The sequence below is a fragment of the Hyaena hyaena genome, unplaced genomic scaffold, assembly GCF_003009895.1.
Source record: "Hyaena hyaena isolate Hyena2069 unplaced genomic scaffold, ASM300989v1 scaffold_13, whole genome shotgun sequence".
Lineage (NCBI taxonomy): Eukaryota > Metazoa > Chordata > Mammalia > Carnivora > Hyaenidae > Hyaena > Hyaena hyaena.
Genome location: NW_024080645.1, coordinates 1,223,398 through 1,238,461, shown reverse-complemented (window position 1 = coordinate 1,238,461; position 15,064 = coordinate 1,223,398). Strand labels below are relative to the sequence as shown.

The following is a 15,064-nucleotide window of genomic DNA, read 5'->3' as shown; positions in this document are numbered from 1 at the left end:
GCATGAACATGTTTTCAGTTTTCTTGGAGATATATCCAGGAGTAGAATTTCTGGGTCATATGATAACGTTCTGTTTAACCTCTTGAGAAACTGCCAAACTGTTTTTCAGTGTCTGCACCACTTTATAATCCCACCAGTAACACACAAAAGTTCCAATTTCTCTAATCTTCACTAACACTTGTTATTATCTTTTTTGATTATAGCCACCCTGGTGGGTGTGGTAAGGGGTAGCTCATGAGGTTTTTATTTTTGATTCCCATTTTCCTGATGACTAATAATGTTAATCATCTTTTTATGTGCTTATTGGCTACTTGTATATCTTTGGAGAAATATCTATCCAAATTCTTTGTCCGTTTCAAAACTGGGTTGTCCTTTGTTGTTGTGTCACAAGTTATGAGTATTCTAATATTCTGGACATAGACCCTGGTCATACACACAATGTACAAGTATCATTTTGTGGGATATCGTCTCACCTTTTTGATTGTGTTCTTTGAAGTATAAATATTTTACATTTTGATGCAGTTCAGTTAATCTGTTCTTTCCTTTGGTTGTTCGTGTGTTCTAAGACAGAAATTGTTGTGAGCTTGGATTAGGCAATGCTATCTGTTCTCTTCCAAGAATTTTATAGTTTTAGGCCTTCTATGTAGGTCTTTGATCTATTTTGAGTTAGTTTTTGTGATAAGTGTGATCAGGGAGTCTGCCTTTATGCTTTTGTGCTTATCTAGTTATTCTAGAATAATTTGCTGAAAAAATTGCTCTTTCCCCACTGAATGGTCTTGGCCCCTTTGTTGAAAATCAATTGATCGTAGACACACGGGTTCATTTTTGGACTCTTCATTCTATTCCATTGATCTATATGTCTGCCCTTGGGCCAGGACCACACGGTCTTGATGGCTGTAGTGCTGTAGTATGTTTTGAATTGGGAAGTAGGAGTCTTCCAACTTTTTCCCCCCATGCAAGATTGCTTTAGCTCTTCCAGGTTCCATCCATTTCCATAGTAATTTTAGGATCAGCTTGATTTCTGCAAAAAGGACAGCTGAAATTTTGATAGGGACTGTGTTGAACTTGTACGTTACCATCTTAACAACAGAAGTCTTCCAATCCACGAACAAGGATGACTTTCCACTTATCTGGGTCTTTAATTTCTTTTAAAAAAATTCTAAGTTTCTTTTTGAGAGAGAGACAGACACAGCATGTGCAGGGGAGGTACAGAGAATAAGACACAGATCCAAAGCAGGATCCAGGCTCAGAGCTGTCAGCACAGAGCCCAATGTGGGGCTCAAACTCCAAACCCCAAGATCATGACCTGAGCTGAAGTCCTAGGCTTAACCCACTGAGCCACACAGGCGCCCCTATAGTTTTGTTCTTTCTGAATGGTTTTAAGAAGGGCCTTCTGCCCGTAGCTAGCTCCAATTCTACTCCTAATCTAGGTCTCAACATAGCTGGTAAGGGAGATGTCTGGATTTTTTCTTCTTTCTCTTCTTTTTGGCTAATCTGACTGGAATACCATTATTACAATTATTTGCAAATATGTAATATTTACATATGGTTAAAAATCATTTAGATAAAAGTCAGTGTAACAAAGGAGTCTCTTCCCACCGTGACCCCCTGGTTTCCGATCCCTTAGGCAACCACTGCACACCTGTCCTGGGAGACTGTCTCTAGCTGCTTCCCTGCTAAGTTGGCGAATAGACCAAGAGTGGCCCTGGGGACCTTACAGCCAGCAAATCCTAAAATATTTTCTATGGGACACCTTATAGACAAAGTTTGCCAATTCCCTTGCTAGGCTTTTATCATTTCAAAAAGTGCTGCTCTGATATGCTAGGATCTCTTTGTGTAGATGTCTTTTTACCCATGTGAATTCGGGTGGAACGACCCCTCAGTGGAATTGCTGGGTCTCGGGTCTCAGGGTCTCAGGGTCTCAGGGTCTCGGTCACTTCGATAGGGATTACCCAGTAGCCCTCTGGGGAAGTCGAACCAATTTACAGTGCCTCCCACACGCACGCTGCGGCCGGTCCCCCACAGCCTCGCGCTAACAGCGCGTAATAATCCGGCACTTGCCAATCTGATCATCGAAACCTAGCACTCCCTGTGCTTTTAATTTGTATTTTCTCATTATGAATAAAGGCTAAGCATCTTTTTTTAAGTCTTAAATTGAAAGACGGAAAACTAAACAACTCTCTCGCTGAGCCTTTTCCTGTACAGCCGACCCGGGACCCGGGACCCGGGACCCGGGACCCGGGACGGCTGGCCCAGCCCACGAGGGTTGTGGGGCGCGGCCCCGGGTAGAAGGCGGCGCGCTGACCCCCCCGAGGCCCCCCTTCCCCGCCGGCCGCGGAGCCCCACCCCGGGCCCGCCTCCCGAAGGCCGGGGCGGAGCACGCGGGCGGGGGCGGTGCTGCGCTGCCTGATTTATTCCCGTCCGGGAGCCGGAGCGAGAGCCCCGCGGTGTGCACGGCCGAAGCGCCCGGTCCGTGCGCGCGTCCCCACGGCATGCCGGGCCCCCGCCTGCTGGCCGCGCTCTGCGGCGTGCTCCTCTGCGCCCCGGGACTCCTCGCCTCCTCCGGTGAGTCGATCGCGCCGCCCTCTGGGCCTCGCCCCTCCTCTCCGCGCCGCTCGGAAGTTCGCCGCGGCGCCCTCCCTCCAGCTCCACTGTTTACAAACTTGGGCAGAGAGCCGGGGCCGTGCGAGGGGCGGCTTCTCCGACTGCGCGCCGGGCGCCGGCGGGGATGCGCGCGGGCGGGGATGCGCTCTCCGCGCCCCGGGCGTTCGTGGCCGGGGATCGCGGACACCGGGTGACAGCCCAGCGGTCCCCCGGGATGTGGCTTACACGTAACAAAGGAATTTGCTGTGTAGGACCTCTCTTTTCCCATCTGTAAAATGAGGCCGGTGAACTGTGCGTGACTCTCGCGCATCTTCCACCTGGAAGTTTCTAGGACTCTTGGACTGCCAAGCCTCGTGCAGCCAACTTAGGCAAATCCCTCCCGAGCTCTGGCGGCACGTCTGTTCATTGGAATTTTGCATCCCCGCTTGTAGGTGTGTCTGGTCGGATAAGCGAGGGGTGGGGAGGCGGAGGAAGGGACGGGGCTCGGGGTGGGGCCCCGAAGGGGGGCTGAGAGCGCGGGGAGGGACTTGGAGAGGGCTGCCGCCTGGGCTGGTGGCTCCGGACTCCCTCCCGCGGCCTTGGCGCGCTGCTCTATCTTCCTGGCTCTTCCCCGGCCTGGGAGGCCTCCCGCGCACAGCTGGTCCCCTTGCAGGCTGGTCCCGGGGCCGCCCCGGCCCCTCCAGGGCTGGGAGAAGGTGCCCAGCGTGGGCGCTCTTCAGGCACCCGCTGCATCGTTTTCTCAAAGAAGGCAAGGGAGTGGTCCCAGCTGAGCCCTGGAGCGGCCTCCCTGTGACAATCTGGACCGCCCCCCCGGGGAGCCGGAGCCTTAAGAGCACTTCAAGCTCCCACACGCGCTTGGGCACCGGTGGCTCTCCGCGTACCCCCGAGAGGCAGCTGGATCTCGGAAGAATCCGTTTCCGCTCCTCTCTGTCCCCACAACCTGACCTCTGGCAAAATGTCCCTGGGGGAAATCTCCCCAAAGGCAGGACTCTGAAATCCCAAAGGTGGTTTTGTGCAGGGTGATCGGGAGAGGGACCTTGGGTGCTTTGAGCAGCTGAGTCAGTCTAGGTGGGGTCGGGGCCACCTTTCACTTTCCTTTTTATCCCCCATGCCACCCACCCCTCTGCCCTGGAGCAGAAGGGAGAGAGAGGGTGCGGTTGGTTGGGGGCAAGAAGAGTTGATTGTGTTGGGACAGGGGCCCGGGACTCTGGCCTGGCGGTTCCCCAGCCCCAGTCTGCCAGGTCAGGGGAGGGGATTAACCTGCTATTTAAAGCCAGTGACTAATAGCTCATTGGGAGCCGCCTTAAGCTCCCAGGCGTGGGCCGAGGTGGGGCTCTGAGGTCTTCAGAGCTCATTAACGGTGATCTCTGTTCCCTTCTCCTGAGCTGGACCCAGCTCTCTGGTGCTTTGGGATCTCAGGAGTGGTCCCCGCCCCCCCCGGGACAGCACAACTCTGGGGGCAGCAAAAGCGATTTCTGATGTCGTACTCCGAATGATGGGGTCGGCCCTTCTGGGATGCTAAGGGCGGCTAGAAGGGCCCCCACCCGCTTGCCAGAAGCTCTGAGTCCTGTCCAGCCCTTCTCTTACCTCCACAGTGTTTCGCAAATCTCCCGTCCCCCTCACCCCTTCCATCAGACTTTCTCACTAGGAGGCCTGTGGCGGCCTCCTAGGTGCTCTCCCGGCTTCTCCCCTACCCACCACTGTCACATTCCCACCGTGGAGCCAGAAGGGTGTTTGTGTAGCCCCAAGATGCATGTCTGCCCTGGAGGGGGCATCCACATTTCTGCAGATGGACTCTTCTCCGGGTCCTCCTTCCCAGGATGGGATATGGCTTCCCCCCTGCCCTCTCACACTTGAAACTCTGATTCCTGCTCCCCCCACCCCCGGGGAAAATGGTGGAAGCTGAAGATTAAGAGGAATGAATAGCATTCATTTCTAAGGTCCCTGTGGGTCTGGGCCCCTACCTATCTACCTACCTACCTTTTCAGCTCTGTCTTCCTGTTTCCCACTTAACCACACGCCCCCTGTGCTTCTGCTCTACTTTAGAATGTTCTTTCCTCACTCCCCATCCTGGCACGCTCCACTCCATCTTTTAGACCCAGCTCACGTGTCTGCTCTGCAAAAACTTCCAACTCTGGCAGAAGCCACACCTCCGGTGGCCCTTCCTGCCCCCTTCTGGTCAGAGCTCCTGAAGCCTCTTCATCACCTAGTGACTGTCCCCCTGTCCAGTGGCTTCTTGTGGCCACGCCCACCAGACCACACCTGGGTTCTCGGTCTCAGGGACCCGGCCTGCACGCGGTAGCTCCCCGCCTCACCCCACCCCGGTATTCACTGAATGACTTGCTGTTCCTGCATCCGGACTGCCATTGCAGGGGACTTCTGTGACTCTAGCCAGTGCCTCAATGGTGGGACTTGCCTGTTGGGCCAGGACAACACCCCCTTCTACTGCCTCTGCCCCGAAGGCTTCACAGGCCTCATCTGCAATGAGACCGAGAAAGGTACCTGCCTTGGGCTGCGGCCTCCACTCCGCACCGGGGTCCCCTGCACGCCTGCTACCAGGGTCCCCTGCACCTCCCCCGCCATCACCAGCATCGCCCTGGAAACTCTCCATGCTGGTTGGAAAGCTGGGTGCTTCCCTCACTTGAACTGATTCGCCTACATATGACCCTTCTTGGTGCCAGGCTGGCCCAGGGTCCATCAGGCAGATGGGGGAGGGGGAGGGGGAGGGGGCTAAGTTTGCACAGAGGGTCCTTTTGGGCACCTGCTACCGCCTGTGCCCGTCCCCAGCTCCTTCCTGATGCTCTGCCCGTCTTCCCCGCCTCCTCACCTCTAGGTCCTTGTATCCCAAACCCCTGCTACAATGATGGTGAGTGCCAGGTGATCAAGGACACGTACCGGGGGGACATCTTCACCCAGTACTTCTGCAAGTGCCCACATGGCTATACAGGCATCCACTGTGAGACCAGTGAGTATCTGGGGGTGCGTGCTCTTCCAGGGAGCTCCTGAGCCGCCCAGGCCGGGCGCTAGCCTCATTCCCTGCATCCGGGCCTCCTCTGGTAGATGGGGGGTGGGGTATGTGTGACAGGGCCTCCGTTGGGCCATGTCGGGGGAGGGCACCGTTCTGTTGTCCTGGGCGAATTCCTGCTCGGTGTTCGGCCTTCTGCTCTCCAGCCCAGGCAAGGCCTGGTGTCGCTGTAGGGGGAGTGAAGGGCGGTGGGAACCCTAGGGGTCGCGTCACCACAGTGCTGTTTCCCGGGTCACCGTGAACCAGACGCCCAGCGTTAGGGTGGAGTCTTGAGAGTCTTCTGCCAAAAGGGCAAAACGCACACATTTCTTAATCGCAGGGCCCAGCAGGTCAGGAAGTAAGGCTTGAGGCCTGACCGTTCCTGGCCCAAGTTTGACTGTGGCCTCGTCCCAGAGCCCGGGGAGGAGGGAGAGGCCTGGGCGGGCTGGGCCGGCCGCTCGCGGTCAGGCGGTCAGAGGCCTGGCGTGTGCAGGGGGGTGACCTGCCCGGCCTGCTTGGTTATCTGCTCAGCCACAGAACGGCCCTGGGTGGGTGCCCAGCCTACAGTGCTGGGGGTGGCTGTCCACGCATCCTCCCTCCTGGCCCAGCTGGGGCCCCTCCCACCAGGCCCGGCCTCTTCCTTGCCTGCCAGTGGGGGTGGCGGGGGGGGGGGGGGGGGGGGGGGGGGTGGTTCTCTTTCAGACAGATGTGGGGATGCTCTGAGGTTTGCTGACCTGCAGGGGGGTGGGGGGGGGGGGGTTGGCCAGTTGGGTGGGTGCTGGGGCCTGGAAGAGAGCAGGTAAAGTGCCTTGTTTTCCTTTCGGCTCAGAGGTGGCATCAAGGGCCTGTCGCTGGGGCTGGGGCTGGGGCTGGGGCTGGGGGATGTGGCCAATGTCTTTTGAGATCCTGGGTAGAGGAATGTATACATGTGTGTGCGGTAGGGGGGGGTCACCAAGGCAGACAGCCCTGGGTGGGGTCAGGTGTGCCACTAATTACGGTGTTGGGAGCCAAGGTGACCGTGGGTGTCCCTGTGTTGGAATCACCCCCCTAGCCTTCTGCCCCGGGTTGGACCCGGCAGCTCCTGGGGCAGAAGGCAGAAGAAAACCACAGAAGTTGGGGGGGCCCCAGAGGGACCACTGCAGCTTGTTAGGTGGGGCTTTCTTGGAGCCCACAGGGACCCACAGGCCCAAAGAATCCATGCTTGCGTCCCTTAGAGTGTGGACGCGTGGGGGTAAGGCCAGACCTTGGTGCAAATCCTGGCTCAGCCCCTCCCCCAGCCAACTCGGAGTTGGGCTGCCTGGCCTCACTGTCCCTGCGAGTGAGCTCAGCAGGGGGGTTGGATCAAGAGTAGATCTGTCCCTGGCTTCTCTTTGGGGGATCCCTGGGGGGGGTAAGAGGGGCCCAGCCCCCTAGGACCACATCCTTGGGGTACTGGTGAAGGTGACAGCCCCTTGGCCGGGAAAGAACCTCGCAGGCGGCTGAGTTAGGGCCAGTAGTTGGAAGGGGCGAAAAATCTGAGAGGAAACAGAACGACACGCACGTTCTGCCCAGAGGAGTCCTGCCCGGGGGACTGTAGAAAAGTCCAGGCAGATTTGCTTAGTGCTTTATGTACAAAACCGGTATCGTTCACTGCCACCTGACGCGCCCTCCTCCCAGAGCCATCCTGGGGGGCCAGGGCTGGGGCTGTGCGTGGTGGGTCTCCTGGGGGGCCAGGGACACGAAGAAGAGCATTCTCTCTCACTGGTCAGTCCGAACCTGTCCCCCCCCCCCCCCCAACATATTGTTTCTCGGTGCCCTGTGAAGATGAGCCCACTTGCCACAGCCTTGCAGGAGATTCTGGTAATGCCAGGAGCGCCGGCCTGGCCTGTCCTGGAACCTTCTGGCAGCCCTGGCTCCCAGCCTGCCCCCCCCCCCCCACCGACTGTCCAGCCCACCCTCTCCCTCCCCCTCCCCCTCCTCATTGGGCACCTTTCTTGGGCCCTCATAACCCTTTCCTGGTCTCTGCTCGGAGTCTCAGCCGAGGCCACACTGTGTGGTCTTCTGGTCCTCTGGGACTCGGGTGGCCACCTGACAGCCACGTCGCCCTCTCCTCACCCCCGCAGCCTGTGCCATGCCTCTGGGCATGGAGTCGGGCGCCATTTCCGACTCGCAGATCTCTGCCTCGTCTGTGCACTTGGGCTTCCTGGGTTTACAGCGCTGGGCCCCAGAGCTGGCCCGCCTGCATCGCTCAGGCATCGTCAACGCGTGGACAGCCAGCAACTATGATAAGAACCCCTGGATCCAGGTTCGGAAAGAAGGGCTCGGGTGGGCGGAGTCACGGGAGGGGACAGGGCGTGACGAGGTGGTCTGCATTTTGGGGGGGTCACCACCTTGGGGTTCATAACTGGGGTCCGAGTAGCAAGGTCGGGGGTTCCCACAGGTAAAAGTATCTAAGTGGGGGGGCAGCTTGGGGGAGGGGGTCTGGAGTCGGGGGCCTGGATGAGGAGCAGGCCCCAGGCTGGGGAGGGGCTGTTAGCACTGGGCGAAGCCTTGGGGGGGCTTGTCCCTCTTTGGGTGCTCCCCTGAGCACTGGGCCCAAAGCTCTGAGAGCCCCAGATGAGAAAGCCCTCCCTCCTCTGCCCTGCTTGGTTGTTTCCGCTCTGGGGGTTGCGGAGCAGAGGGAGATAAGGTGCTGTTCTCCCTGCTTTGGGCACAGGTAAACCTGATACGACAGATGCGCGTGACAGGTGTGGTGACACAGGGGGCCAGCCGAGCGGGGAGTGCCGAGTACCTGAAGTCTTTCAAGGTGGCCTACAGCGTCAACGGACGCAAGTTCCAGTTTATCCAGAGCGCAGACGGGTCAGGAGACAAGGTGAGGGCTCTAGAGAAGGGCTGTGGTCCGCATCCTCTGGGGCTCCAGAGCTGTTTGAGGGCTCAGTGAAGTGAGGGGACCCTGGATTGGCCATAAGGTGGGTCTGCAGTTGCTCTATGGTTCCCAGAATTTGGGAAACCCGGCTTATGCCCATGTTCTGTGGTTACCAGTAATACCCCCCGCCCCACTTTATAGGTGAGAATAAGGAGGCTCAGAAAGGTTCAATGTGACCTGTTGAGGATGGCGGGGGGTGGGGGTGGGGGTGGGGGTGGGAATGCATTCTGAGCCTTCAGGGCCACCATATAGTTGTGCAGGTTGTACACTGCTCAAGGAGGTCGTTACTAAGTGGGCACCCTTCAGAATGTAGACATATGTTTGTGTACTTATGTCTGTGGGGAAATTATTATAATCAAGGGTCTTGAAAAAGGAGTGCCTTTTTCTAATTTGCAGAGGCGCCCTAGAGATTATAGATGGCCTTGTACGAAAGACAGGGGTTCTGCCCAGGCCCCATGCTGACCAAGAAAGGTGTGAGAAGGGGAATCTGTGTTGAGGGTGGGGGGTGGCCAGAGGAAGAGCTACCCCCCTGTCGGCTCTGCTAAGCCCCGCCTCCTGCCACCCAGGAAGGTGGGCTGCCCACACACTGACCCCATCCCTCCACTCTCCTTTCCTCCTAGGTGTTTGTGGGTAACATGGACAACAGTCACCTGAAGGTCAACCTGTTTGACTTCCCTCTGGAGGTGCAGTACGTGCGGCTGGTGCCCGTCGTCTGCCACCGGGGCTGTACTCTCCGCTTTGAGCTCCTTGGTTGCGAGTTGAACGGTGAGTGCTGGGGGCTGTGGTCCTTGCTGAGAGATGGCCTCCCTGCCCCACCTTTTCTCAGCCAAGAGGAGCTGGGGGTTACGGCCGCAAGGCCCGGGGACCTGGGCTCCCACTAGACGGGTCGCCTGGCCCTCGGCGGTCTTGCCTAGGGGTCTGCTGGCATTGGCGTTTGGGTTGGTTAGAGGGAAAAAAAAAAAAAAAGACACCACTTCAGCTTTCAGAGTGTTTTCACTGATTCTGATGGATTCCATGAGTTTCTAGACCACATAGTCTTAGTTGTTTTTTTGATGTTGGCTTCACGTGGGCAGGGAGTTTGTTTTGTTCACTGCTGTATTCCCTGGGGCATGGATCATAGATGTTCAGTAAACATTGGCACACGTGGGTGGCTAGTTGTTTAAGTGTTTGACTTCACCTCAGGTCATGATTTCATGGTTCGTGGGTTTGAGCCCCGCATCGGGCTCTGTGCTGACAGCTCAGATTCTGGAGCCTGCTTCAGATTCTGTGTCTGCCCCTCCCCCGCACACGCTGTCTTTTTTTTCCTCAAAAGGTCTTATTTTTGAGAGAGAGACAGAATGTGAGCGGGGGAGGGGCAGAGAGAGAGGGGGAGAGAGAGAGAATCCAACTCTGAGCTGTCAGGGTCAAAGCCCCATGCAAGGCTCGAACCCACGAACCGTGAGATCATGACCTGAGCCAAAGTCTGACGCTTAACCGACTGAACCACCTAGGTGCTTCTGTTCAAACATTTAAATGAACTAATGAATAAGAAAAGTGAGGCCCAGATAAATGATCTATCAAGGGCTCACCGGCTGGTAGGGATTAAAACTTGGTCTAGATCCCTGGGCTTTTGACACCCACTCACCCCCCCATCTCCTGTACTCGTCATTCAGGAGACGTGGGGGCTTCTAGGGCCATAGGGTTGGAGCTGGTGCTTTCTGCTGCCCTTTCCAGAGATATTCCCTGGTGGAGAGATGGGGGGCACCAGAAAGGGACAGTTTTCTGATGAGCAGGAAAAAGTGATGTCCGACCGCCAGGCTGCGGGGCTGGATTTTTCCCCCTCTTTGCAGCCACAGCGCCACCTGCTGGCCACTCGCACAACTGTGGGGCGCACCAGGCTCCTGCCTTTCTGGTCTTAGCCCAGACCTGCCCTTTTAAAGTAGGAACTTAAGTCATCATGTGTTCCCCTGTCATAGGGTCATTGCCATTTGGGCCTTATTTAAATTGGGAGTTAAAGATAACCTGCTGATCAAAGGAAATTTAGGCTATTGGTACTGGACAGACAGGCCTGGGGGCTCTGCAGCCTTTGGCTACTAAAGTGGCCTGCATGGCCCTATCCCAGAAGCTCCCTCCAAGGCCTGGCAAGCTGTGGAAGCTGGCCTGTCTGCTCTCCTGAGGTCTGGGCATGAGGACTGCCCTGTCGGGACGGTTTTTGAGTGGAGGTTTGCACGACAGAGAGCAAGCCATGTGAAGAACTTGGAAGGGGCATTCCGGGCAGGCGGGGAGCTGGCAGGTGCAAAGGCCCTGGGGCATGTTGAGGGATAAAAGGCAGGCCAGTGGGGCTGGAGCCTGGAGAGAGCGGCAGCTTGCTGGGTGGTGAGGCTGGAGAGGTGGGTGAAGCCAGACAAGTTAGGGGCCGTACGGATCATTTTAAGGATCCAGGTCTTTATCCTCAGAACAAGGGGCAGCTATGTGGGGGTAGGGGAGAGTGCGAACAGGACCTGACCGGAGTGTCTAGAATGGAACCCCTCAGGCTGTACAGGGACAATGAGGGCAGAGGGCAGAGGGCATGTGGGCAAGGGGAGCCCTGGGGGAAGAGAAGGTGGCTTGGGTCAGGTGTAGACTCACTGGGTGGGGTGGATTACAGCTCTCTGCTCATAAAGTGTGCTCTGTGGACCCAGAAGTACGGGCCTCACCTGGGGGCTTGTAGAAATGTGGGTGCCAGTCCTGCCCTAGACCTGCGGAGACCATCTTCATTGCAACAAGGTCCCGGGTCAATGCAGAAGAAGCACTTCTCCGGTCGGGGGGCAGCGGGGGGGGGGGGCCTTCCCAGGGTGAGTGACGGAGCCGGAGTCCTTGCCTTGGCTCCATGCCCCTCCCAACTGCATCTTCCTTGGTGGGGCCGTCTGACTTCCTCAGGATGCCTGGGCACCACATCGCGAGGAGAGGTTTACCATTAGCAGCCACGGGCACTCCTGGGAAGCAAATCTTTTTTTAAATAAGTTATATTACGTCCTTTTCTTTTTTCAAGTTTATTTTTGAAAGAGAGAAAGAGACAGAGGTTCTGAAGACGGCTCTGTGCTGACAGCAGGGAGCCTGACACGGGGCTCGAACTCACAAATGGAGATCGTGACCCGAGGCGAAGTCTGATGCTCACCTGCCTGAGCCTCTCTGGCGCCCCAGGAGGCAAATGTCTTCAGGGCCAAGTGTGCAAGCGTCTGGGCCATGATGTAAAGAGCCACATACCTGCTTCCAGATGAAGGGGTGGCTTTCCGGCCCGCTTCCCCCACCCCCAAATTCCCCACAAGGACAGACCGACTGGAGTAAGGATTCTGCCTGGGGGAGACACACCCTTCTTTCTTGGGAGTTTTCTCTTCTGCCCGGCCCTGGCTGCTACCGCCACCTGGAGGTGCAGAGGAGTAGTGCAGGGAGCCGAGCAGGACGTCCCTGGTCAGTGTGACAGCGCCCCCAGTGCTGGGGGCTGAGGGTGTGACGGCCCCTGGTGGACACTGAGGGAGGGGCTGCTGGGGCAAGGATGCAAGAGCCATCTGTGACTGTCACCTGCTGGGCGGGGGGAGGGGGAGGCACTGTTGTGCATCACCGGGTCAGCAGGCAGGCCTTCCTGGCTCTGCGAGGGGGCGTTGATGGCGGCGATGAGGTCACAGCGTGGCGTGGTGTGGTGATGAGTTTGTGTGTGACATGGGCACGATGCTTATTAATGAATCTCAGCCTCAGTTTTGTTCACCCATAGAATGGGGTTACGGAGGTCGGCTTTCAGGTTTTTTTGTGGCAGATTGAATGACAGCCGTGAGCGCAGGAGGGAGGAGATGCTGCTGATGTGCTTGACCGCAGTTGCGGGCGGCAGCCTTGTAGACCACAGCTGGACCATAGGAGTGAGAGAGACAGTGCGGAGTCCAAAGGAGGGAGGAGTTCCCCCCCAAGTGAGGTGGTCAGGGCAGGCTTCTTGGAGGAGGTGTCGCACGAGGCAGGTCTTGGAGGAGGGTGGGAGGTGGTAGCAGGGCCTGCCTTCGTGCAGAGGGGGAAAGTGGGGGGTCCTCTGAAGGGCGGGCAGGCAGGCGAGGGCGGGGCTGGGTACAGAAGGCAGCTGACCGAGGCAAAGTGGGCTCTCCAAGGTGAAGGGGCTTCCGTCTGTCTAAGAGGAAGCCCAGGGCCGGTCAGGGCACCCAGAGTTCCTCCCCTGGTCTCCTCGCACTCGCTCGTGGGAGGCTGTGGATGCTGAGCGGGCGGCACACCCCTCTGCCGGCAGGATGTGCCGAGCCCCTGGGAATGAAGGACGGCACCATCCCGGACAAGCAGATCACGGCCTCCAGCCTCTACAAGACCTGGGGCCTCAGCGCCTTCGGCTGGTTTCCCTCTTATGCGAGGCTGGACAAGCAGGGCAAGTTCAATGCCTGGACCGCCCAGACCAACGATGCCTCCGAGTGGCTGCAGGTGGGTCTGACGCAGGGCTGGGTTGGGCGGGACCCGGGGGGCTGATCAGGGACACCCCGCCCAGCCCAGGCTTCTGCTCCCCGAGAGGGAGGCTCTGAACAGCCTGGTTTGTCTTCCGCTTTGTTCATTTTCCCTCCCACGTGCCCCACCTCCTCCTGGTTCTGGAGAGGATGATTGTGCGTGTGCGCAGCACCGGAGCCGTCTCCACCAGCTGCCCCAGGGTGACTGAGCCCGAGGACAGTAGGGACAGGACGGAGAAGGGACATGCGACCCAGGCGGGCACACCCCAGCGTCTCTCTGCCTGACTCGCGGTGTGAGGACACACCGTGGGGGCAGCCCTTGGATTTCAGGAGATTGGGAGCCAGGAGGGTCACAGGAAACCAGACTGTCTGCTCACGTCATAGACGAGGAAACAGCCCCGGCGGGCAAGGGTTTGCCTGGGCCTCAGCTGCTGGGTGGCAGCTAGTCCGGCGTGCCACCTGGACAGCCTGTCCGCGCACAGGAGCCAGCCCTCCCCACCCCCCCCCGAGTGGGCAGGAACTGGGGGGCAGGGGCTTTGGCTCCAGGTCCCAAGGAGCCATTAGCCTGTGCAGCTAGGTTCTGGGAGGAGCTGCCTGCATCTGGACTCCCTTGGGATTAAGGCCAGGCTGTGGACAGCTCTGCAGGGTGCCCAGGAGCTCGCCCGGGGTCTCCCCTGTCCTTGTCCTCACTGCACGGGGGGTGGGGGATGGGCTACAGGTTGGCCAAGGCCCCCCGCCCCCCCGCTCTGAAATGTAGCTTCACTGCAGTGATGTGTCTAACCGTGTCTGACAAAGTAGGTGGTAGGATTCCTGTCCATTTCATAGATGGGGTAACTGAGGTCGAGCCAGATGAAATAGCTGTCCCCAAACTAGAAGTCCTGCCGCAGCGTGTCTGCTTGTTTCCACCTCTCTGGGGAATGGTCTAAACAGAGACAATGTGCTTGATTTTTCCTGCAGGTTGATTTGGGCTCCCAGAGGGAGGTGACGGGCATCATTACCCAGGGGGCCCGAGACTTTGGCCACATCCAATATGTCGCGGCCTACAAGGTTGCTTATAGTAACGACAGCACGAACTGGATCGAGTACAGGGACCAGGGGGCCTTGGACAGCAAGGTGAGTGTCCGGCCAGCTGACCCTCGGTGGGCCCGGGGGGGAGACCCTCTGAGCCTGGTGGGGGGGTAAGAGGGGGGCGGGGGGTAAGAGGGGGGCGGGGGGTAAGAGGGGGGCGGGGGGTAAGAGGGGGGCGGGGGGTAAGAGGGGGGCGGGGGGATGGCTCTGGGCCCCCCCCCCGACATCCACCTCTGCCCCCAGATCTTCCCTGGCAACTTGGACAATAATTCCCACAAGAAGAACATGTTCGAGATGCCCTTCCTGGCTCGTTTTGTGCGCATCCTGCCCGTCGCCTGGCACAACCGAATCACCCTGCGCGTGGAACTGCTGGGCTGTTAGTGCTGCGTGTGGCCGGCCTGGCCGAGGGGCGCCTGGCCCTGCCCTGCTCTTCCCGGCCCTTCTGGTGGCCTGCTGCCTTCTCCACCCCACCTCCTGATTGCCGGGGACTGGGGGGCAGGGGTTTCAGTCACCGCCCTCTCCCCACCCCTCTCCTCCCCCTACCCTGTGGCCCCGCACCCAGCCCTCACGCCACCTCATCATTTTCTTAGACACTGGAGTCGAGTAGGTCTGGGATGGAGAGCAAGGGCAAAGCAGGAAGCCGGGGCTGCCCGCGCCTCTTGGATTCCTGGTTCTAGGCTCCCTGTTCCCCCTGCGTGCTCCCCGCCCCCGCGGTCCCAGGGCCCTGGAGGAAGGCCCGGAGGTGCCAGGCTGGACATAAAGGTCTCCTGTCCCTCAGCACCACGCTGCCACTCAACTGCCACTGCCACCCAGCCTCCTCCCACAGCCCCCTGATCTCCCTGGAGACCCACCCCTCTTGACCCTTGCTCTGAAGCCTGAGAGACAGAAGGGGGTGGGGTGGGGTGGGGTGGGGTGGGCTTATGGAGAGAGAGGGATGCAGGTGGGTGGGTGAGCATGGGAGGCGCCCTCTGCGCTGGTTCTTCCCCAGAGTGCCCAGGCAGCTTCCAGAATATATTTATATCACCCCCTGAA

At 58.4% G+C, this 15,064-nt stretch overlaps 1 protein-coding gene across 1 annotated transcript; it reads left to right on the top strand.

Annotated features, from left to right (window-relative positions):
- Nucleotides 1–2,425: 2,425 nt before the first annotated feature.
- On the top strand, nt 2,426–15,064 carry MFGE8 (milk fat globule EGF and factor V/VIII domain containing). The gene is made up of 9 exons (XM_039257738.1): nt 2,426–2,565; nt 4,977–5,102; nt 5,438–5,569; nt 7,711–7,892; nt 8,304–8,459; nt 9,134–9,278; nt 12,760–12,944; nt 13,922–14,077; nt 14,276–15,064. Exons 1-9 carry the CDS (start codon nt 2,493–2,495, stop codon nt 14,411–14,413), a joined length of 1,293 nt encoding a protein of 430 aa, XP_039113669.1. The 5' UTR covers nt 2,426–2,492; the 3' UTR covers nt 14,414–15,064.

Excerpts from the sequence above, each read along its gene's own strand:
- MFGE8 (XM_039257738.1), top strand. The coding sequence starts at position 2,493 with ATGCCGGGCCCCCGCCTGCTGGCCGCGCTCTGCGGCGTGCTCCTCTGC. Across the intron at positions 5,103-5,437 it reads CTGCAATGAGACCGAGAAAG|GTCCTTGTATCCCAAACCCC; the intron begins GTACCTGCCTTG and ends CCTCACCTCTAG. Across the intron at positions 9,279-12,759 it reads CCTTGGTTGCGAGTTGAACG|GATGTGCCGAGCCCCTGGGA; the intron begins GTGAGTGCTGGG and ends CTCTGCCGGCAG.